Here is a 24,851-nt window from a genome sequence, read left to right on the forward strand (position 1 = left end):
GTGGCTTTCAATAATATGTGCTCAAAACGGTTTTCAAAACAAGAAAGAAAAGGTTTCAAATGAATTTCAAACTTAAAGAAATATGCTATTAGTCCGTTATCGCCTAACACGCTGAGTAGGAGGCCGGTGGTTCATAACCGGGCGATGTCGGGGTGCCTAGTAGCCTTTCTCCGGAAAGGAGCTAGCCTTCTCGGCTCGTACCTAAGTTTCCCGAACCCTCACCGGTCTCCCGCAAGGGATCGGTGTTCATTTTCCCATTCGTGGGTGGCGACTCTTTCATACTCCGAGCTCCGGTCCTGCCGAGCAGCTTGATTCCACGATTGGTTGCTTTCGGCGCCAATCACCGCTTACGTCGCCATGAGGTGTCCACCCCCCGGTCCGCCCGGGAGATTAGGCCGTGGCACCTTGTCTAACAACTACCCCTACTAGGGTTTCAATAAGGCTATCCATAAAAGGGTAAAATAGGTGATACGCCCCGATAATCAGTACAATGGTACAGGTACGGATTATCAGGGTTGTTGGTGAATTACTTCGGAAGGAAGTAAACCTAGAGATCCGCCCAGGGTAGATGTTGATACACCTCTTTGTGCACTCCTAGATCCGCCCCGCTCGTATGTCCTGGGGATCCGCCCTCCTCGATATAACCTCCGTGGGTTTGATGTCTGAGGATCCGCTAGAGCACGCGTGATCAGTGCTGACATTTAGGATGTCCGCATCATAGTCACTCCTATTTATACACATCAAGCAAGGGGTAGAATTGTAATTTCACAAGATACAAGCATGGAGGAACATGATTTTCTGCAGATTTCCCATGACACGCCTCGCGTATGGTGGAGTACGCCCCGCGTATTTGCCCATTCCGTCAGAAATCTCCTGCATGTGGACCAAATCCAGATCTTGTTGTCTCAACCACGCCCTGCGTGGACTGGGGTGCGCCTCGCGTAGTTGAGTTTTTGAGATTTTATTACTTGAATTGGGTCTTTTACGCCACGCGTAGCTGAAGCACGCCTCGCGTAAATGAGTCTCTGGTTTTTTGGACTGAAGAACTTCCCATACACGCCCCGCGTGTATGGTTGTACGCCCCGCATATTTTCAGTTGACTTAGAAGATCTTGCAGTCTGACATTCATGATTGAGACATTATCGCTTATCATTGCTCATACGCCCCGCGTGGAAGGTAGGATGCCCCGCGTGGCAGTGGACAAGTTCCACGTGGTGCCTGCGGATTGAGAAATTATTTCTGACACTGTGTTCCATGCCCAGCGTAGAGGGTGATATGCCCCGCGTATGTCGGTGGATTTTTGCTCCTTACTCGTACCTGAAATACAATTCTCGACAGCCAAGTTAGCTTGACGTTTTATTTTCTAATTTAATCAAAAATAAGGAAAATTAACCGAAAGTACGAAATTTATTTTTATTTCGTTATTTTATTAAAACATTCTATTTTTGCAATTAAACTTATTTATTTCATCTAAAATTAAACCATAAATCACGCTAAAAGATAGGGATGAAACGCCCCTATCAGTAAACATATATCAGCTCCACTATCTATAAATATTCATCGTTTTATAATCTTATTAGGTTTATATTCTACTGATGCTTCTACCTATATTGTTATCATTTACTTATTTAGTTATCACTTTCACTATTACTATCTTCATATTCAATTTGTTCTATTTTTGAGCTAACAACAACATTTATGTATATATGAAACCAGTCGTTGATGAAATGCTAATCCAAGGTTGCATTATCAGTTTTTGATGAAATGATCATACCCTATACTCCCAAGAAATAAATAAAACTTGAAAAGGAAAAATTATAGTCATAAAATGTGAAAACCCCATAATCACAAAAGACAAAAATATGAGATAATCCAAGAAATGAAAGAGAAACAAATGATAACATAATAAAAAGGAACTCACTTATAACCAAACTTTCAAGAGATTTAGCCCTAAGATGCAATAAGGGAAGAACATAAATACCCACCAAGAGAATCACTCTCTTCTTGCTAATGATGATGTCGCTACCAAATCAGAAAAACCTAATGAGGAGGAGTAGACTGCATATTTCGAATTCAATTCTTTCCTCAGTTCAAAGCAATAAGGAGTAGAAAACTTAAATTACAGTAGTTGCATCTTCAAACGAAAAGCTTGCTGGTAGTTAAAGGCTCAATTCATATTAATATCATATATGCCCTCCTCATGCAAATTCCCACTAGGCTTGAAACGTGCACAATAATGGTCCATATTACCATGTCATGCAATTTAATCAACAAATGAGGTTGTTAGGATTCGAACCCTTTATCACTTGACCAAAGAGGCTCTAATACCATGTTTCATTATATTATGATATACAATCTAAGATTTGTGATGAATATTGAATTGTATTAACTTGTGTTTATCATTAAGAGAGTTTAAGGATATAAAACACATTCTTTTTCTTAACTGTTCTCTACAGTTTAGGTTTAGCACTCTAAGTATGTATATTCCCTTTTAAATTTTATTCCCTAATCCCCGTCATATATATTTTGTAACCCTAACTTTGTTTAACTAGTGAGAATTAAGTATGTTCAAACTATCTCAATATGTATCTGTCACATTATTTTTTCTCTCGCTCGCTCATGATTCCTATAATTCAACATGATAGTTGTAGATACCCATTTTGTCCGGGGTAAATTATCATGTTTTTGTGATATGCGTAAAATAAAACGTCTATTTATCGTATATGTGATATGTGTAAAATAAAATTAGGATTTTTCGATAAATACAATTACGTGTATGTCATATACGTAATTCGAAGTTAAATAAAATTCAGACCCTAAACCTAAAATTTTGAGACATGAGAATACTCGGCTTACATCGAGAATCCAAAACATAACAAACAGTTAACACATAAATCACATTTTTAGTACCAATATTTGGGCGGGGTAGGGTGATCAATCAAGTTTTTCTTCCCTACACGTAACCGACAAACGAACCTAAAATCTCAATTTCGCAGACCCCCCTATTCATTGAAATTCAACCATTTTCGGTGTCCAATCACGCCTTAATTCTGATTGGTGGCGACTCTAAAAAATAGTTTTAACTAGGAAAAACTATTAACCGATTTAGCTTCCGGTGTTCGTGCCTAAAAAATCCGATAGCGACAATAGTTAATGACCTAATCCATATTAACATCTGACACACCCTTGCATGTCAATGCCCACTAAGCTTGAAGCATGCACAACACAGGCTCATATTACGATGTCCTATAATTTAATCTACAAATGAGGTTGTCAGTATTCGAACCATCGATCGCTTGATCAAAGAGATTCTTATACCATGTCATGGAATAATTTGCAATAAAAACTTAACCAGGTAGTTAAAGGAATAATTCATATTAATATCTTACAAGTGGTTCCACCATATTAGTAAGTACACATACCAACCCATCACCATATATACTTGCTAGACTATCATATGATACATAATCATTTTTTTCCCCATAATACTAGTGCTACTCGTAATTCAAAAAGTTATTATATCTCACCAACTTGTCCTAATCCTTTAAAAGACCATAATCTTCCATCTATCTCTTCAACTCTTAAAAACCCTATTGCATCTTCAACTTCACAAAAACCACTATGTAGTAGCCCATCCTTACCTAGTAAATTGTGCCCTTCACATGTTCCCACACATACTTGCCCATTAGCTACAACTATAACTCTGTCATTAGCTCTTTCACGCGATACTAAAAGTGGAATATCTATTAAACTATCAACGTGGTTAGATGATTTTTTGGCACATACTTCTTATCCCTTATCCCCCTTCTTTTATTAAATTACTTCCTTTTAGCCATACAACTAATGCTTATCTCACCATAATCAACACTACTAAAGAACATGCAATATATTTATAATGTAGTCACGATCCTTAGAAGACAACAATACATTGGATATTACTTCTCTTCTTAAGGGAAATAAACACATCTACTAAATGGATTTTTTTGTATTAATCATAAATTGGATGGTTTTGTTGATCTTTATAAGGCTCAAATTGTACATCGGGGTTGCAATCAGATTCAAGGAATTTATTATGTTGAGATTTTTTTCTCCCGGCACTATAGTTGTTATAGTTCATTTATTGTTTAATATTGATGCATCTAAGGCATGTCATATTCGTCAAATTAATATTAACAATTATGACCTTTATGCATTTATCAATGAATTAATCTATTTGAATCTGGCACAAGGTTATACCAAAGCGCTTAACAGTCAAGTTTGTCAATTGAGCCATATATGGGCTTAAACATGTTGGTCGATAGTGGAACAAGGAATTTACTTCTCAAATAATAATGTTTGATTTCACCCAAACTATATTAATAGTTGCCTTTTTACATATGTTCAAAAAGGTGTGATTCATGTTCTTATTGTCTCTATAGACGATGTTCTTATAACTAGTAACTATGAAACTTATATTGAAGATTTTAAACAATATATTCATTCTTCTTTTACCATTAAGGGTTTAGGCCACGCTCAATATTTCCTTGGTATTGAAATAACAACGGAAAATGACAACATCTTTTTTTTTATCTCAACGTAAATATTTCTCTAATTTGATTTCTGATGTTGGTCTTGATCAGGCTCTTCCTTCTTTTCCTATGCGACTAAATATTGACATGGAACTCTCTATTGGATCTGTTTATCACACACCATATGTTCATCATAGGTTTATTTTCGGTTGATTTATCTTAATTTTACTCATCTTGTTATTGGGTTTGTTGTCCAAGAACTCAATCAGTTTATGCACATTCCTTGTTCTCATCATATGGATGATTTTCTTTATCTTATTCGGTATCTTAAAGGTACCATCAACTATGGCTTATTTTACATTTTTGTAAGTAATTTGCAGCTAACTGGATATTGTGATGGTGATTGAGTGCAATGTAAAGAAACTCGATGTTGGGTTAATGGATATTGCATATTTTTTTTTTGGAGATTTCCTGATTTCTTGAACATTAAAATAAGCAAATAGTAAATGTTAAGCCAACAACTTTTCTTGCTAATGTTAAACCCTTCCTCATTACATCCTAGCTTTATGATTAAATATGAATAACCACTCAATAACATGTGAAGATAAGGCAAGCCCATTGCCGGTGGTGGAGTTCTTGACCGCATTTTTTAGGAGATGCTCAATTTTTTTTAATTACAACTGCATTATCTTCTCCAGAATTTGAACCCTAGTTGAATAAATGATCTTGTGCCTTAACCAACCTTGTCACGTCCGTGTCTAAATTTCTAGAATTTATATTTTGATATTAGTATATATTATAATTATTAGGTGTGTGATTTTTATTTAGTGCTATGGAAAAAGTTTGGAGTTAATTCGATGGTTTTATGTGTAAATTAAAAGTTATGATAATTTTTAAAAGATTATAGAAAGATGAAGGATCAAACGTGATGTTTGCCATCATCATCTATTTTATTTCTTTTTCTTTTTCTGTTTCTTTCGTTTTTATCATCAGTTTTCTCTAAACCGTTTCTCCACCGTTTCTTTGATTTACAGAGATTCGGCCGTCCGAATCACTCGAAATTGAAACCATAACATCCTTATGCATAGATCTAAGTCCTAACCGAAGAGTTTTTGAGTTTCGGCAGTGATTGGAGGGAAACGCCTTAGACGGAATTTAGAGGAGAATTGAACGGGTGTGTTTTTTTCAATTAGTAGCCAAGGTAAGTAACTATCAACTATATTTTGAGTTTTATGTATATATATATATATATATATATATATATAATCAAAGAATTTCCAGAAATTGATATTTTAGGGTTATGCAAGAATTTTATAAAATTGGGGTTTTTCACGATTTTGCTTTTTATTGTGAAATTATGGTTCAAATGAAGCTATTGACTATGCTTCTATGTGAATTTCAGATTTTACTTGATTATGTTGATTTAAGGCTTGATTTGGTTGATTTACATATATACATATATGTTTTTGGTTTCCATGTATATATATACTGAATAAAATGAATTTGATGATTTTTTACGAATTGTTTTTGGATTGAGAAATCTATTACGGTTATTGTTTTTATTATTTTGGATTGAAGTCCAAATATGATTTTTATGAGTTGTGATATTTCGAAAGATTAAATGGTTTTGTCCATCTAGGATTGCCCGGGGTAGGAGTTGTAAGTTGTAAGACCATATCTAATGGCGGTATGGCCAGAGTGCACGACTGGTAGTCCTAACTGTTAGGTAAGGAACGAGATATAAATGAGATATCTCGATATTGTTATGATTGATGTTATGATCTACACGGGTGGAATTTGAGGATGGATACACATACATAAATTTTATTTTATAAACTTAAGTTTTGAGTATATTTTATAAGGTTTTGATTAAATCCCTTTATAAATGTATATATGTGGCTATGTTAAGTAAAGTTGGTTTTTATAGCTGATAGTTTCTTGCTTAGATTTTTGTCTCACCTTCTTAAATGTTTTAATGTTTTTAGGTGAGAAAGTACATGATAGAGAGAAGGTTACCAACCGATTAGGCAAGGATCGGAAGTTGTTGCTTATTGTTAGAATCACTACAACAAATCATCACTTGCGTCACGGTTAGAATTCTGGCACAAGTGAGCGTGGCTAAATAGTTGCCACGGAAAAACAATGGTTGTGGCATAAATTGGTTTTTATGCCATGGAAAAATCCATGGCTAATCATATCTCTTTGCCACAAGTAAAATCGTGGCAAGTGTAAAATACCCGTGGCAAGACATGACGACCAATGGAAATAAATTCACTTAGCCATAAGCATAATCGTGGCGAAAATATGACATTTATTGCTAGGAACCTTACTTCTCCATGAACATAACCGTGGCAAAAACAAAATACTCGTGGCTAGAAACCTTAATTTGCCATGAGCATAATCGTGGCAAACTTGATTAAATTTTAATAATTTATTTTAAATTAATTTTTTATTTTATTATTAATATTATTGTTATTAGTATTATATCAACTTTTAAGAGAAGCTAAATAACAAAAAGTAAAGTAGTTAAAGTGTAGTGTAATAAAAGAAAATCTTTCATTGATGTTCACGGAAAAATTGCCATTTTGTCCTAGATATGGAAAATAAAATTTTAACATTTAATTTATGTTGTTTGGTCACTTATAAAAGGACCAGAGTACAAAACAAATGAAATAGAATATGAAAAAATAGGTCAAAAGTAAGTATAGAATTGTTTTACAATTTTCCAGAAACACCCTGCAAAATCAATAATAATGTAATTTTATAAGCCTCTTAAAGCGGAGTTTCAGCATGCCAATAGAGTGGGCTCCTTCCTTCATTATCTGGTGCATCCAAATCAATATGTAAGGTGATTTCAGAAAGCTATTTGTCCATATTGAGCAATAACATGAACTGTCTGCAGCAAAGAAATTCAAATTTGAATGATGCATTTTTTAGCTTTAGACTAACAATGAGCAGAACTAGAAAAATATGACTACAAATTTTATAATAATAAAATAACTATAAAATAAATAGAGAAATCTTCTCAAAGTTAAATATTTGATAAGAAATGTCATACAAGAAAGGGCTCTCTCGATGTTTCTTTTTCCTGGTATTCATATATTTTTACAAGGCTAATTCCACAATAGGTGCAATAAAATTAAATGATAATTCAACAATTTAAGCACGCGCAATAAGGAGTAAGACAAGCTGGCAAAATTCAATATTCATTAAACACTAAGGAAAAATTAATAAATGAAATTTGGTGCCGTGCTAACAATATAAGAACCACGAAGAATAAGAACAAAATTATTGCAATGAGCATGTAGTTTACAATCTGAGAATCAGATAGGACATCAACTTAGAACATAAAAAAAATTTACCCGATAACCATTTAAATCGGCTGGCTCACCTCACCTCCATTTAGCAACAACACATCTTCTACTCTGATTGATCCTTTACATGATGCCAAATGTAACACTGTCTGCAGCCTATTGTCAATTGCATTTACATCACCCCCATGTTATTGCAGGCCGCATTACAACAAATATAATAAACATCAATCATTGAACTTCTATAGAGAAATCGAGTTTCTTTACTGTAAAACATTTAATTACTCGATAAAAGATCAAGGATTAACATCAAAAAAAATTCAAATAACACTTTCCTCAGTGATTAACTAGATTATAAGCAATGAAATTCAGTTAACATTTGCTTAATAGTTACCTGACCATCCCCAAACATTTGTTGCCTTTGCTATTCTTCATAACTCTCTACTAACATTTCTGCGAATCATAAAAGTTTTAACATAGTATTGTGAAAATAGTTTTAGAGAAAAAAAGAAGAAATTAGCACATCAAGTCTGGTTATCTTACCATATTGAGTTCCAACTCCCTGGCAGCGAGAAGAAAAATGCCAAAGTTTCTCACACAGTCAGTTCTTCTATATGAAGATCATGATGGCTGTCAGTTTCTCACAGTCAGTTCTTCTATATGAAGATTATGATGGCTGACATAGACATCCGTTCTCCAAGGTATAAACTCATTTATTGCATGCCCATTGTAAATTACACTACCCAAGAAATGCAAAAGAAATTCAAGAAGTCGTGAAACAATAGAAACTACATCCTCGCGATTCATTAAAAGTAGAATATATATATAGACCAGGATCAAGTTTCCAGCTTGACCCAACAAAAGTCAGGCCTTTCCAGAAAAGATGAGCAACTAACATTAACCAAGCCAATTCAGAAATTTAATATTCAAAGTTTCATACACCTTGATGGGTTGAGGATTCCCTAACATCCTTAAGGATGGTCAATGGTCTCTTTATACAGATGTAAATAATTTAAGAGACCCTTTTCAGATTGAAAAAAAATATGGAAGTTAGCTTATAAGCACACTATAAACAAATCAAATAGGAAACAAGTTTGCTACTCTATAGACACTTACCTCTACAACACATGAGGCGTTCAAGAATGAAGGAAAATCATTACTTCCTACAAAAGCTTATGCTTCTACATTTAGATGATCAAATCAGACTTCAATTGACGGAAATTCGATTCCACCCTAATAGCAAAAAACAACATTACTTAAGGACAAAAAACAGAACTTTGCCTTTTCTTTAGAACATTTTTTCAAACAGAAAACGAACATAGAAACTGGAAGAAATGTGTATCTATGAATGTGATCAGAGAACAAGTCTTCCATTAAGGTTAAGATATGTTTTCAACTCAGGAATTTGAACATGAAGGTTAAGAAACTACAGCCAAAAGTTGATTGTATTCAAAGGCTTATATTATAATACAAGGCAGATGCAGAATTGAAAATAGCATCATCTAATGAGATTCCAAGCATCATAAATAGGTCTGGACAAGGCTGTGAACTCTTCAAGTAATACACATCTGCCAGACATGAATCTTTCTCCTTCTTGTGAATAGTCCACCGACTGATATTTAACTCAATGAAAGAATTACTTAATAAACGAATTTCACAAAAGTTACATTAAGAGATGCATTACCATCTAGCAGAATAACTTTTAGGAAGAGAATGAATAAATGAATTAAGACTTCTAAGAGTTTCTCAGTAATAGTTTCTTTTGCTGCCCTTATGTGTCCTTCCGATGAACCTATGATCCTGAAACGTAATATAAAACTAGGAGGGATCCCTTTCGACCTTCTCCTCCCACTTAGTAAAAATTACAACGTTCTTAACATGTCAGAACCTTCTCATAGAAAACGTTTTGTAGTTTTGAAAGTGTGATATGAATCATTGCAACAATACCATCTGTCCATTGCATCCGACACATGTAATAGTAATACAACTAGTTTTAGACCCGTGCACGGGTTTTTTTATTTAATTTCGTCACCACTGTATAAATATTTACGAATTTATATAACAAATATACAAAAAATGGTTGCTTTCTGAAACTACTATTAAATAAAATGCAAGGATAAAATGAAAAATTTAAAGAAGTCAGACCTTGATAGTACTAGCAAAAAATTATCATGTAAAACATAACAAAGCAGATTGCAGAACTTATAATACTAGTAAGAAAATGGTCACATAAAACATAACAGTGCATTATGATGCAAACATATATATACAATTCCAAGGATCTCACCTTGACAACTTTAGCAAAGCAATATGAAAAGGTCCATATGAGTTCCAAGTGCACCTCCATCTTGTCCATAACATTGAGAGCTAATGGGAGGACTAGTCCTTATCCTAACTTGTAAAGCTTCAACTTTCAAAAACATATTAAAATATAAAGATAAAGTACGAAAATAGTCATATGGTTTTTGGAGAAATATCAATTTAGACTTTACGTACAAAATAGCACTAATATAGACTTAACGTTTAAAACATGGTACCAATTTAGACCTCGATAACGGAAAGTGATACGTGGAGCCTAAATTGGTATCTTTTTTAAAGGTTAAGCCTATATTAGTGCTATTTTGTATGTGGAGCCTAATGTGGAGCCTATTTTGGTAGCTTATCGCTAAAATATAAAACTAATGCAACATTATTAGCCAAAGAAGATAAATGTGGAGTGTCTGGTGGACCTAAATAATCAATTTTAATACTGAGCAGCGAAATTTTTCATATGATAGAGTCTCTTCAAGTGGATGTTTAGTTTGTTAATGACTTCCATTCAACAGACTAATACATCCTATGAATTTTCTACTCTAGCTTAAAACACTTCACTTAATGCAAGGTGCAAATAAGAAATTATGTTAACCATTCATTATTTCAAATGTTCCGTAATTATTACCCAATTTCACATTCCTTTTAGTTTTCACTGAAACCAATTAGCCTATTTTGTCTAAATAATCAACAATGGTGAACTTCTTCATGATTAAAAATTCAATATTGAAAATATCCCACCAATTTAGGAAATAGCTAGCAATACCATGAGAGAAAACTCCATATTGAAAAATATTCACAAAAACAGAGTGCAGAATTAGGGAGAAGTATACCTCCGGCATTGAGAAACGACATCGTGAGATGTGGCCGATTGACTCTAGAGAGAGTGTTGGTGCCGCAGCGGGAATTTGAAGAAATGGAGGGATGTGGTGACGGGAAGAACAAAGAGAGTCCTGAAATTAATTAAGGGTGTGCGGCCCTTTTTCAGAATAAAAAACTGATCGACTTGAGTTTTTTTTCCTTTCTCATTCCTCTTTACTTTTTCTTTTTCGTTTGGTGGGAAGAGATGCCGCCCAAAAATTTGGATGAATAATGATTTATTTTTTTACCGCCACATACATGAATAGAAATTAGTTTTAGAATAAGTAATTTTCTTGCCACGAAATATAATGTGGCATACATGTATGTTTGCCATGGAAAATAATTATCGTGGCATAAATATATTAAGAAATCATGAATTTATATTTGAATCTATTTTTCCCGTGGCTAAATAAAAACATGCCACGAATTTTGAATTCACGTGGCATGATTTGTGGCGCAAGTGATGATTTGTTGTAGTGAATTATGGTTAGAACTTTGGTATTGCAATTGTAATATAATGATATTTGGATAAATTGGAGACGCCTAAGTATTGATTATAATCTTTCTATTTCACGTCCGATGCCGATTGAGGTCGTTTAGGGTCGGGTGTGACAATTTGGTATCAGAGCTCTATGTGAAATTCTTCGGACCTAAGGTTGATAGTAATTGAGAAATATGAATATTTGGTGCAAGATAAGAAATAATTTGAAATTTTTCGAGGATTGAGTAACTAGCTAATGAGGTGTAAAAATGAGATTTGATAGTTAGCAATATTTAGGTGTATGAAAAATAGTAAATTATTTGATATTTGGTGATATGGGTTATGAGTAAGTCATAACATTGAGCTAGAGATATAGAGAATTGTCTATATAGGTGCTGCGAGAGAATCAGATTCGTATATGAATCTTATGATGTATTTTTCGACCAGATATAGGTTGAATCTGTCATAGAGTCCTAAATGAAAGTTCTTTATTTTTATCTTACGTTTCCAAAGGTTTTTGAATCGCCTTAATCGGACTCCATATGAAGAAATTAGGCTGGAAACAACATCTGATGGTCTTCTTAGGAATATAGGAAATTGAGGAAATGATAAAGTGATAAATTGAAGATAATAGATATGGGATTGAGAAAGATAAAATATGGAGGTTTCATTTAATGGGTTTGAAAGTTGATTAATGATTGGGAGATTATAACATGAATTTAGTGTATTATAGAATCTTAAGTTGAATAAATGAGATCTGAAATTTAAATTACTGTTTTATTGGTGAACTTCATTTGGTTGGGGTTTAGAATTATTGAGAGTTATATAAATGATGTTTAGAGAGATACCGATGTTAGTGATTAATGAAAAGTAAAGTGGGAGAATATATTAGAGTTCGTGATTTGATGATTAAATATGAAAATTGGGTAAGCTTAAATAGTGTTTGAGGAAATAATTAAGATATGAATCTTGAGGACAAATTTTTCTGATCTTAAGCACAGTTTGAGATAGAAAATTAAGAGATAAATATGATATAAGAGGATATATATGTTGATAATTAAAATTTTGTAGTACATATATTGTTAATAGAAGTGATTTTGAATTGAAGTTTGTGTGATTATGGTTTGAGTTTATAGAAGGATCAAATTGAGTGTTTATAGGTCAATTAAGAAAATTGAATGATATTATAGATTTATTGACTTTTATGGGTGTAAAGATATTATTTGAAGTTTGGAGAAAAAAACATTGATTGTCGTAATTTAGGTACTCTATATTTCTTGATTATATAGTTTGGAGAAACGATTGAAGTTTATTTGGTTGGATTGATGGTATATATAGTGGTGAATATAAGAAAAAAAAGCATGTTAGCTTAATTGATTTTGAGGAGTTAAATGGAGAATTATAAGAGTGATCTTCATATTAAGATTTTATGAAATGACTCTTATTGATAGGAAATTGTATCATAGTAATGAGGTTTATATTGGTGATGTTGATGTTGATGTTTATGAAATGACTCTTATAAGAGTGATAGTGATGTTGATGATAATGATTGAAGATTATACTATAAATAATGATTGGAGTGGATTTTTTTTATATAGATATAAGTATTATTATCACGATGAAATAAGATTATATATTGATGCAAATCATTTATTCAGATTATTTGAAGTTTAAGAAAAATATAATATCGTACATATTAGTGGTTCAAACGTGATTTTTTTTAAGTCTGTAGAATTTGGAGATAGGTGAAATATATTTGATATATATGCAATTGATAGAATCAATTGTGATTTAAATTTATTAAAGTGAGATTTGGTATATGTTCGGAAGATATGAATGATATTTGAAGTTTTATTGTGGATTATGATGATGGAATTAACTAGATTGGAATTTAGAGTTACTAAGAGTTATGTATAAATAATTGTTACAGTGATGTGGATATAGATAAATGATGGAGTTAATGGAAGGAAACATTAGAATTTGTGGTCTTATGATGATTATGAGGAATCTTGATAATTTGAAATAATTTTGTGATCTTGAAGGTTATTTGAGGAAGAAAATTTAGATTAGAGAACATGAATTTCGAGGACGAAATTTCTTAAGGTGGGGAGAATTGTCACGTCTGTGTCTAAATTTCTAGAATTTATATTTTGATATTAGTATATATTATAATTATTAGGTGTGTGATTTTTATTTAGTGCTATGGAAAAAGTTTGGAGTTAATTCGATGGTTTTATGTGTAAATTAAAAGTTAGGATAATTTTTAAAAGATTATAGAAAGATAAAGGATCAAATGTGATGTTTGTCAAATTTGAGATATATATCTCAAATCTTTACATGTGGTGATCATCATCCTCTATTTTATTTCTTTTTCTTTTTCTGTTTCTTTCGTTTTTATCATCAGTTTTCTCTGAATCGTTTCTCCACCGTTTCTTTGATTTACGGAGATTCGACCATCCGAATCACTCGAAATTGAAACCATAGCATCCTTATGCATAGATCTAAGTCCTAACCGAAGAGTTTTTGAGTTTCGGCAGTGATTGGAGGGAAACGTCTTAGACAGAATTTAGAGGAGAATTGAACAGGTGTGTTTTCTTCAATTAATAGCCAAGGTAAGTAACTATCAACTATATTTTGAGTTTTATGTATATATATATATATATATATATATATATATATATATATATATATATATATATAATCAAAGAATTTCCATAAATTGATATTTTAGGGTTATGCAAGAATTTTATAAAATTGGGGTTTTTTACGATTTTATTTTTTATTGTGAAATTATGGTTCAAATGAAGCTATTGACTATGCTTCTATGTGAATTTCAGATTTTACTTGATTATGTTGATTTAAGGCTTGATTTGGTTGATTTACATATATATATATATATATATATATATATATATATGTTTTTTGTTTCCATGTATATATATATTGAATAAAATGAATTTGATGATTTCTTACGAATTGTTTTTGGATTGAGAAATCTATTGCGGTTATTGTTGTTATTATTTTGGATTGAAGTCCAAATATGATTTTTATGAGTTGTGATATTTCGAAAGTTTAAATGGTTTTGTCCATCTAGGATTTCCCGGGGTAGGAGTTGTAAGTTGTAAGACCATATCTAATGGCGGTATGGACAGAGTGCACGACTGGTAGTCCTAACTGTTAGGCAAGGAACGAGATATAAATGAGATATCTCGATATTGTTATGATTGATGTTATGATCTATACGGGTGGAATTCGAGGATGGATACACATACATAAATTTTATTTTATAAACTTACGTTTTGAGTATATTTTATAAGGTTTTGATTAAATCCCTTTATAAATGTATATATGTAGCTATGTTAAGTAAAGTTGGTTTTTATAGCTGATAGTTTCTTACTGAGATTTTTGTCTCACCTTTTTAAATGTTTTAATGTTTTTAGATGAGAAAGTACATGATAGAGAGAAGGTTACCGACCGATTAGGCAAGGATCGGAAGTTGTTGCTTATTGTTAGAATTATGGTTAGAACTTTGGTATTGCAATTGTAATATAATGATATTTGGATAAATTGGAGACGCCTAAGTATTGATTATGATCTTTCTATTTCACGCCCGATGCCGATTGAGGTTGTTTAGGGTCGGGTGTGACAAACCTAAACCATATACAAGTGGTGGTTTTAACTAGTAGAGAAAATTATATTATATTTTTCAATTAGGGTAGCAAGTATCTAATGTTATGGTAAAAATGGATCATAAAACCATAAAAATGTATATATTAAGTGTAGGGATATATAAAACACGTGGAGAAAAATAAAAGGTAATGGTCTCAAAATAAGTAATTAATATATTCTAAAAAAAACAATAATCCATTAGCATCAAGAGTAGAGATGAATTAATATCACATATCAATATATATAACCAAAATTGCAAAAACTCTCGCATAGAAAATTGTATAAAGGTCAAAAATAGGTGTGGATTTGCATTAATTAACATTAACATCCTGCAGGATTCACAGTTCCGGTCATAGTTGGCTTAATATTGGTACAATTAGCTATTGGAGGTCCTTTAGGTCCAGTAAATTTGAGATCAATGTCAGCAAGTCCTATATTTGTGCAACTTCCAGGCATACAGTTGATTGAAATTGCATCAGGAGTGGGTGTTGAACCCTTGATGCCTTTAAAGGAAATATCAGTAAGCTTGACCTTTGACGGAGCCTAGAAATTAAGAAATAAGGTTAGTGATATGATAAAAAAAAATAAGACATGAAAATGAAACCAATCCTTGTATAGCATTTTTGTATAGAAATATGTGGAAATTCGTACCGTTGTACTGCATCCACCGGGTGGACAATACATCATATCTATAATGATAGGATTCTCAACCTCTTCCATAGTAATATTTGAAAAGTGTATGCCCGATGCTTCGCAACCGTATTTGTCCGGCCATGATTTAACTCTCACACCATTATCACTTTTTGTAAGGGTGCATCCTTGAACAGTGACTCCGGTTACAGGCTCCTCATTCTGGTAAAGTCCTAAACTTCCGATACTAATTCCATGACCAGGACCACATTTGACGTTTATTACCTTTAAGTCTGATGTTCCATCACCAACAGAGACACAATCATCACCAGTACTAATGTTAACGTCAGTAATGGTAACTCCCTTTGATCTTGCAACATGAATTCCATCTGTATTAGGGCTTTCAGCGGGTGCAGTTATTGTAAGCTTCTGCAATGTGATGTCAGTGCTAGACAAAACATTGATATGGAAATTCTTACTGTTGAGGGATGTGATACCTTCCACAAGACCAGTTTTTACGAAATCAAGCCTTAGATTCTGCATAATTTTAATTAGTTAGAATCACAAATAGATATATGTAATATAACTGCTGATGCTGAATGAGCAAGCATAATTACAATTGCTGTTGTCTTGCACATTTTTGCAGTCTTGAAACAACCAGGTTGGCTCTTCCACATTTCTTCGCCTTGACCATCTAGAGTTCCAGTCCCACTTATTGTGAGTTTATCAACATGTTCAAAAGTAATCCAACCAGAAGTTTCCACTTTAAGTGGTGCCTGTAAGGTTCCTATAAGGTTAAATTTCATCTCTCCTTTGCAAGGACCTGCCAGTAACACTGGCCCTGTTAGAAATGTTCCTGTAGGAACTGTCACTGTACCGGTACCTGCTGCCGCACATGCCTCTTTCCAAGCAGTCGTTATAGCCTAACAAAGGAAAATTATAATTAATTAATGCATATATTTGTTCAACAGTAATGTAATATTGTTCCTATATGAATTACCTGAGCACTATCTGCACCAGGTTTTGCTCCAAATGTCGTTATATCCCCTCCTCCACCCGCACCCGGTGCTGCTGGTGCTTGTGCTTTTACATTAGATAACACAATCAAAATCGTAAATAGAGTTGACAACATTAAACAAGATTCCATTTATCTTTCTACAATTTCTTTTGATATTTTCTTGCTTAATTGGATGATGGTTTTATAAGTGTTCATTATCTAATTTTAGGAATTAATTGTTAGATCTTCTTTTGTTTACGATTGACTCTTCCTATTTTTGGAGAAATGCCATATGTTTCCTCAAATGCATGCATGAGGACCGCATGCATTTCATATTCATGTTTTAAATTTGTGCAACTTTTTTTTTTGGGAAAACTATTGTAGAAGAGTTCAATAACCTCAAATGTTATTTTCATAAAATAATGATTATAAAAAAGAGATATGATAAATAAAATGTAATGTAAAATGGAAGGTAATAAGAGCAGTGAATGTATATCGTTTTCTTTATTCATGAGTTAATATATATACTTTCAATTTTTCTTTTATCAACAAATACGAAGCCGTTAGGATCTTTGTAGTATTATAGGATAAGGTATAAATTTACCTAATGGTTATTGGGGAAAAAGAATTAGTCTCTACGTTCAAAACATTGAAATCTTAAGTCTAACATTTACAAGACCGTGCAATTTCAAACCTTATTAAGGAAAGATGAGTTTTTTTATTTGTACTTCATATTCCGGCTACCTGTTGTCCTCAAAAGAGACTCTAGCAAGTGCACTAGATACAAGTAATAAAGTGATAAGTGAGTATCGTCTCCACAGGGATTGTGATTCAAATAAATATCAGAAATCGTTGCTAAACAGTGTGTGTTGCAACAGTGTCTTCCCTTATGGTTGATTGTTTGATATTGGTTGTTTAATGAATCAGGCAGAATGATAAAACAAGGAAATAAGGTTACTTTTCAAAGATTTTTGGGAATAGAACAGGCTCGACATAACCGAACACGGTGCGCTACATCTTACAACATTCCATGAATAAAAGATAATGCCAACGAAACCAAAGTATCAGTTTTGAAGTGAGTTTGAGTCAACTGTCGTGTGTTCTCAAACTCCTAAGATTTACTAACATCTTTAGCGTCCTAAAGATACGTTCTTTCTAGCATTAAGAACAAAACTGCATTTCTAAATGAGAAAACCCTCGACACAACCTTCTAACTTGTCAGCTTCGAAGTTGGGAGATCAATAGAGATATCGGTGAAGATGAAAGCAGTGTCCTAACATTCATCTAACACATGCATACATGCTTAAGCAAGAAAGTTAAATCCTCATTGACCACAACATTGGCAAAATACTAAATATTCATAAAAAACATTGTAAAACTTACATCACCGGGCCGGTCAGGCCGTGCCCGTTCAAAATGTCTACTCACTCATATTGAGCAGTGAGCAGAAGAGGATTCTTGTTACAGCTTGAGACTCCATGAGAGCTCTTTTCTTCCTTCTATTCTACTTCTAAAAAACTAAAACTAAGAAAATATCCCGATTCCTAAACCTTCTCTGCTTTTCCTATTTAAAGGGAAAAGACAGAGACTACCCAAAATCGGTACAACTTTCGTACCCTTTTACAAACAAAGTCAACTACTTACTACAATTAAAATAAACTAAAATGATTAACTTTTAGATTAACCCTTGAACACTCAAGGGGGTGAGACTTCAAATCATCTTGCTTCTTTAGGCAATCCCATCGCCACACACTTTCACCTGCTGTCCTGCCACTTTCCTTTCACTGCCACCAACGATCTGTCGCTGTCCGTCATTGGATAATCTGGCGTTTAATCGCTGGAAATAAGTAAGGCTCCACTCCTCATTGGCATTAGCGAAACAAGCTGTTTCCAGCGAGTTTAGCATTTTTCTTTGCTTATCTGCACAAGGACATTAATTAGCCCTTATTCCTTACAAAATGATATAAAAATACCCGAATTCCCTTATAATTTATCTGTTAAACTTAGTCAATTTCATGCCTAACAAATATCCCCAAATTGAACCTTTGCTTGTCCTCAAGCAACAATTTGTAAGAAGGAATCAGAAAAAGGGTTAGGAATGAAATTAGTTTAATGAATGAGAACGAGGAGTAAAGAGACACAGAACGCTTGGCACAATTAGGAGATGAACAGATGCATGCTAAGGTTTCATCGAAGAGTAAAAGCTTGTTTTTTAAAATTGTGTCCTTTTTGCTCAAGAAATTCCTCAAATCTTAAAATTTAGACTTCCTCTTTCACAAAAAGTTACCAACAGCCAGACATGCCTCACTAAGGAATGGAATATTTCACTCACTCTCGCATGGCATCTTCTTTCCATAGGAAAACAAATGCGATTTCACTCCTCAGCTCAGACACCACACCCTTAGGGTGCGAGTTTGCCTATTGGTCCCGAATCTATGGGTCAAAGTTCCTCCATACATAGTCCAAAGGACTTTATCAAGGTTGTAATGTTAGGCTGGGGCTCTGGTTTGATAGTGAAAAGCTATTTCAGTGTATGAATTCTGTCTTTTTGCACTTTATTTAACATACGCAGCCTATAATGATTGCTGTTTACACACACTTTATCTACACAACCTGTTCCCTCATAACCCAGTACTCTTTTGACTATTAATAAAGGTTCCTTCCTCCCCACATTATATTCCCTAGTTCATTCAATCTTTTCCTTAAGCGATGTTTGCTCAATTGCCTATATTCGCGTAACTCAAGCACATGATTTTTATTTTAAACAATTGGCGATTTGAAGCATAAGACAAAATTCAGGGTTTTTTAGAGTTATAAGTGAAGGGAGAGGGCAATCATTCGTGGTTATTCAGAAAGAGCAGGTTATGGCTCGACTTGGTTATCCTAATAATTGGGGTGCATAGCACAGGTGCCTTTTGTGTAGCGGAGGGAATAACTAAATGCCTTTTTCCTCCTATGAAAATCATAACCAATCACCGTTTCATCAGGGCACCAAGGCAAATTCTCCCTAAAGATAGTGAGTGCTGACCCACTCACAACAATCAATGCATACTATAGATGCATTATAAGGCTCAAGTTCTCACTATTTTCGGGGAAAAATGCAGTAAGACCATGATTACTAATTTTGACAGAGGAATTAAAGATTTAAAATTTTTTGGAACTTCCTGAATTAAGGAACACGAAGTGCACACAAGCAATTAACAACCTAACACCAAATAGCATGCACAGTCTGCTCTTTGATTCCTACATAACACCAAGCAATTCCCTAGATGGAACAAACACAAGCGGAGAGAAAACAATGGAAACAGACAATAATTACCAAGGATATGCACAATAATTCTCAAGGGGTATTTGTTCTACATCAAATCACTAATTTAAACAAACCGATTAACAGCATTTATCATGTTATTTCCGCATAAATTGTGATGCACACAACACAATCCCCACCCCCAAAAGAAAACAAAACATTGTCCCCAATGTTAATAATCACGGCAGCAGATTGTAGATAAGGTGACTACAAAATAGGCGGACCAAAACATGATAGAGTAAGGGTATTAGAGGTTACCAGATGCTAGGACAGCGAATATTGGGACAGATCAGGCGTGATGGGAAAGAGATGAGTTAACCTCTCTATCCACAGGGGCAGGAATACCCTCCTCCTTCGAGGAGTCAGCAACGTTAGCCTTAACATTGGCACTGGCAGGTGTTTCGGGCACTTGTCTTACCAGACTTTTTACAGAGAAACCAGAGGGACTTTCTTTGGCATGCTCCTCAATGCAAAGGCTTTTGAGCATATCGATCTCGCCCTGTTGCGATGCGTACTTTTGCTCCATGGCGAATATCATTTCGCGGTTTGCCAGATTCTGGGCAAACAGGGCATTGAATCGATCCATTACATCCTTGCATGTCATCTTTGCACATTTCTTATAAAAGTCCAAGTCTTTCGGCTTCTCGACATGCTCGGAATCTGACGACACTGATACAGTAGGCTCGCTTTTCCTTTTCCGGCTCTCAGTCTGCCGAGATGTAACAAAGTCAGACATCCAGACCCACTTCCCGTTCACAATTTTTCCGAATAACATCTTTTGGAGGCTCTTGAGATCAATCGGGTCAGGGTGATTCACAATCGTGAGACGAGAGTGGTCTTCAGGTTTAAAAACCCCGATTGACTCCGCAATTCTGGTGACAATGCTTCCACAACAGATGATCGACGATTTTTTCTTGGAAAACGCGCTGATGTACTCTCCGAACCAGAATCCCAAATTCATTCTCGGTCCAACTGCCATACTCCACAACGCGGTGAGATCTGAATGTGGCATGGTGGCTTGGTTTTCCTGGGCGAAGATTGTACCGGAGATCAACTTGTGCAAATACCGAACAGCGTAATCATCGATATTGGACGCCTTGGTCAAACTGCCGTCATAATGTTTCTGTCCTGAAAGTGATTCCTAAAAGGCCACAGGGTCAAAAACATCAGGCGTTGTGGTGAATGCCTCTTTATAGCTCTCGGATTCTAGATCGTCATCGTCGGCAGCACCAAGCATTTGGTTGAACAAGTTAAGCGAAGGCCTTTGGGAGTGACCCATGAGCCTGAAGCTAAATTTTCCCTCTTTGTCAGGTTCGATTATCTCAGCGTTGTGCTTAAAGGTGGCCAAGAACTCGAGTGTTAGTTCCCGATAGGCAGGTTCCGTCATTTCAAAGAAACATTCAAAATGATCGGACTTCATGAGGTTGCGTACACGATCCTCGAGCTTTAGCCTTTTTAGGGATTCCCAGCAAACTGTTCGGATGGGTCCGAACTGAAGTTTCGCTAACTTATCATAGTACGCCTGAATAGAGGCGTCTTTAAACTGGGAGAGTTTCTTGACCAGCTTCTCATCTAGGACAAACGCCACAGTGCTAGGGTCCGCCATTTTTGCCTTTGCTTTTTCTTTCTTAGAAGATCCCTCTATTTTCACGTTTTTGCCCGAGCCTCGGGTTGTCATTTCGCTTTCAAGTTTAAGTAGGGTTTTCCAGTGGTATAGGGCACAGATCATGAACTGCCTTTGTGAAAAGAAAACTCAAAGAAAAGAAAGAAATATGGTGATAGACGGACTGAACTGAGATAAATCATCTTTAAGTAGGGAAACGAGGCGTCTTCTCGCCAATCTGTCATTATGAGGCCGAATCAAAGTCGGCCACCTGGACAAATTGGCAGAAAGGCGCATATTTTCGAATCAGAATGAGGGTTGATGAACGGTCAAGATTTCATTTTAGCATTTATATCCCCCCAACCGTTCAATCTTATCGAGGAGAAAAACAAGCGGTATGATTGCCTATTTGGCATAGGAGTGGACGTTCCACTTTACCTAGCTTTTAATAAACAAATTTCTACCGCCCTAATTTCTACGATATTCCCTTCCCTACAACACAGGTACAATTGTACTACCTCACCATTGGAAGGATTTTTAGGTTTTACAATTGTGCCTAGGTAGAAATTAGTCATGATGAAGTCAAACTCAAACACAATTTACACAAGAAAAAATAAAAAGTATAAATAAAAATAAAAATCAATAAAATGCAAAGTTACTTGTGCTACAATTGGTGTTTGTAGCGGACACCCTGTTCTCTTGCTTTTACTGACTTGGGGGATCCTGGAAATGCACAGTATCGATCTTCCTTGTGTGATCGTTCTCTAAATATGGTTTTAATCTTTGTCCGTTCACCTTAAAAGGATCACCCCCGTATTTGAAAATTTCAACAGCTCCATGTGCAAAGACACGGTTCACAATGAATGGTCCTGACCATCTTAACTTGAGCTTTCCTGGAAAGAGCCTCAATCGTGAATTGTAAAGAAGGACGTTTTGTCCTTCATGAAACACCTTGTTTATGAGCTTTTTGTCGTGCCACTGCTTGGTCCTGGCTTTGTAATTCACCGCATTTTTGTATGAGAACAGCCTGAATTCCTCCATTTCGCTCAGTTGTAAACTTCTCTATTCACCAACAGCCTGCGTCTCAAAATTTAAAAATGTTAACGCCCAAAATGCGCGGTGTTCCATTTCCACCGGCAAGTGACAAGATTTCCCGTATAACAACCGAAAAGGAGACATTCCAATCGGTGTTTTATAAGCGGTACGATATGCCCATAGAGCATCATCGAGCTTGTTTGCCCAATCCTTCCGAGTGTTGCCAACGGTTTTCTCTAAGATTCTCTTTATTTCTCTATTGGAGATCTCCACCTGTCCACTGGTTTGTGGATGGTATGGTGTGGCAACCTTATGTGAGACTCCAAGTTTTCCCATTAATTTTTCAAATTTCGCATTACAGAAGTGGGTCCCTTGATCACTGATGATCGCTCGCGGGACCCCGAATCTGGCGAACAGTCTTTTCAGAAATTTGACTACCACACGGGCATCATTGGTGGGACTAGCTATTGCTTCGACCCATTTGCTCACATAATCCACAGCCACTAGGATGTATTTATTCCCTTGGGAAGTTAGGAATGGTCCCATAAAATCTATGCCCCAGATGTCAAAAATTTCGCACACAACTATGTTGTTTAGGGGCATAGCATTTCGAGCTGAAATGTTTCCAGTTCGTTGGCACTCATTGCAAGTTCCAACGAATGCATTAGCATCCTTAAAAAGAGTGGGCTAGAAAAAACCTGATTGGAGAACCTTTGCCGCGGTATGGCTTGCACTATGGTGTCCTCCTGCTTCACGGTTATGACAGTGGCTGAGAACATCTTGTCCTTCTTGCGATTTGCATCTTCGAATGATTTGGTCCGCGCACAACCTGAAAAGGTAAGGGTCATCCCAAAAATAATATTTGATTTCGGAGAAAAACTTCCTTTTTTGATTCGTGGATAGGTTGTGTGGTTTGAGCGAAGTTGCAAGGTAATTAGCTATATCGGCGAACCATGGCACAGACTGTGCCGCATACAGATGCTCGTCAGGAAACCTTTCCACGATTTCTGTTTGTTCAAACCTGCCTTTGTGATCTATCCTTGACAAATGATCTGCTGCAACATTCTCCGTTCCCTTTTTATCCTTAATTTCCAAATCGAACTCCTGAAGTAATAGCAACCATCTGATCAATCTTGGCTTAGCATCTTTTTTCGCGAACAAGTATCGCAACGCTGCGTGATCTGTGTGAACAATCACCCTGGATAAAACCAAGTAGGGCCTGAATTTGTCAAAAGCATACACAACCGCCAGAAGTTCCTTCTTGGTAGTTGTATAGTTTTGCTGGGCCACGTTCAATGTTTTGCTGGCATAGTAGATAGGTCGAAACCTCTTCTCAATCCTTTGTCCAAGAACAGCTCCCACACAAGTGTCGCTTGCGTCGCACATTATTTCAAAAGGTTGCTCCCAATCTGGTCTTGCTAGTATAGGTGAGTTGATCAGCTTAGTCTTTAAGAGCTCAAAGGCCTTCAAATAGTCTGCATTGAAAGAGAACTCGGCTTCCTTATGGAGTAGGGCTGACAATGGGAGTGCAATCTTTGAAAAATCTTTTATAAACCGGCGATAAAACCCTGCGTGCCCCAAAAAACTTCTCACATCTTTGACGTTCGCAGGCACAGCCAGCTTCTCGATTACTTCCACTTTTGCCTTGTCCACTTCCATTCCTTTCTCAGAAATTTTATGCCCTAGCACAATTCCTCCAGTGACCATGAAATGGCACTTTTCCCAGTTCAAGACTAAGCTAGTCTCCTTGCACCACGCGAGCACCGCTTCAAGGTTGTTTAGACAGCTATCAAATGAACTTCCATAGACCGAGAAGTCATCCATAAATATTTCCACAGTCCGCTCCACCATGTCATGAAAAATCGACATCATACATCTCTGAAAAGTGGCAGGAGCGTTGCACAGTCCGAAAGGCATCCTTCTGTAAGCATAAGTCCCATACGGACATGTGAACGTGGTTTTCTCTTGGTCCTCGCAATGAATTGCGATTTGGTTATATCCTGAATACCCATCAAGAAAACAATAGAATGCGTAGCCCGCTAGTCTTTCTAACATCTGGTCAATGAAGGGTAAGGGGAAATGGTCCTTCCTTGTGGCTTCATTAAGCTTTCTGTAGTCGATGCAAACTCTCCACCCTGT

At 35.3% G+C, this 24,851-nt stretch overlaps 1 protein-coding gene across 1 annotated transcript; it reads right to left on the reverse strand.

Annotated features, from left to right (window-relative positions):
- Positions 1-15,356: 15,356 nt before the first annotated feature.
- On the reverse strand, positions 15,357-16,920 carry LOC136228019 (exopolygalacturonase-like). Its single transcript, XM_066016849.1, has 4 exons — positions 16,771-16,920; positions 16,388-16,693; positions 15,792-16,307; positions 15,357-15,683 (listed from the first exon to the last, which is right to left on the reverse strand). The coding sequence occupies exons 1-4, from the start codon at positions 16,915-16,917 to the stop codon at positions 15,462-15,464; spliced, it is 1,191 nt and encodes a 396-aa protein (XP_065872921.1). The 5' UTR covers positions 16,918-16,920; the 3' UTR covers positions 15,357-15,461.
- Between the last annotated feature and the right edge of the window lie 7,931 nt (positions 16,921-24,851).

Source organism: Euphorbia lathyris, chromosome 4 (assembly GCF_963576675.1).
Source record: "Euphorbia lathyris chromosome 4, ddEupLath1.1, whole genome shotgun sequence".
Lineage (NCBI taxonomy): Eukaryota > Viridiplantae > Streptophyta > Magnoliopsida > Malpighiales > Euphorbiaceae > Euphorbia > Euphorbia lathyris.

Coding starts and splice junctions, on each gene's coding strand:
- LOC136228019 (XM_066016849.1), bottom strand. CDS start 16,917: ATGGAATCTTGTTTAATGTTGTCAACTCTATTTACGATTTTGATTGTG. Junction 16,694..16,770: donor CTGGTGCAGATAGTGCTCAG/GTAATTCATATA, acceptor TTCCTTTGTTAG/GCTATAACGACTGCTTGGAA. Junction 16,308..16,387: donor TGTGCAAGACAACAGCAATT/GTAATTATGCTT, acceptor AAAATTATGCAG/AATCTAAGGCTTGATTTCGT.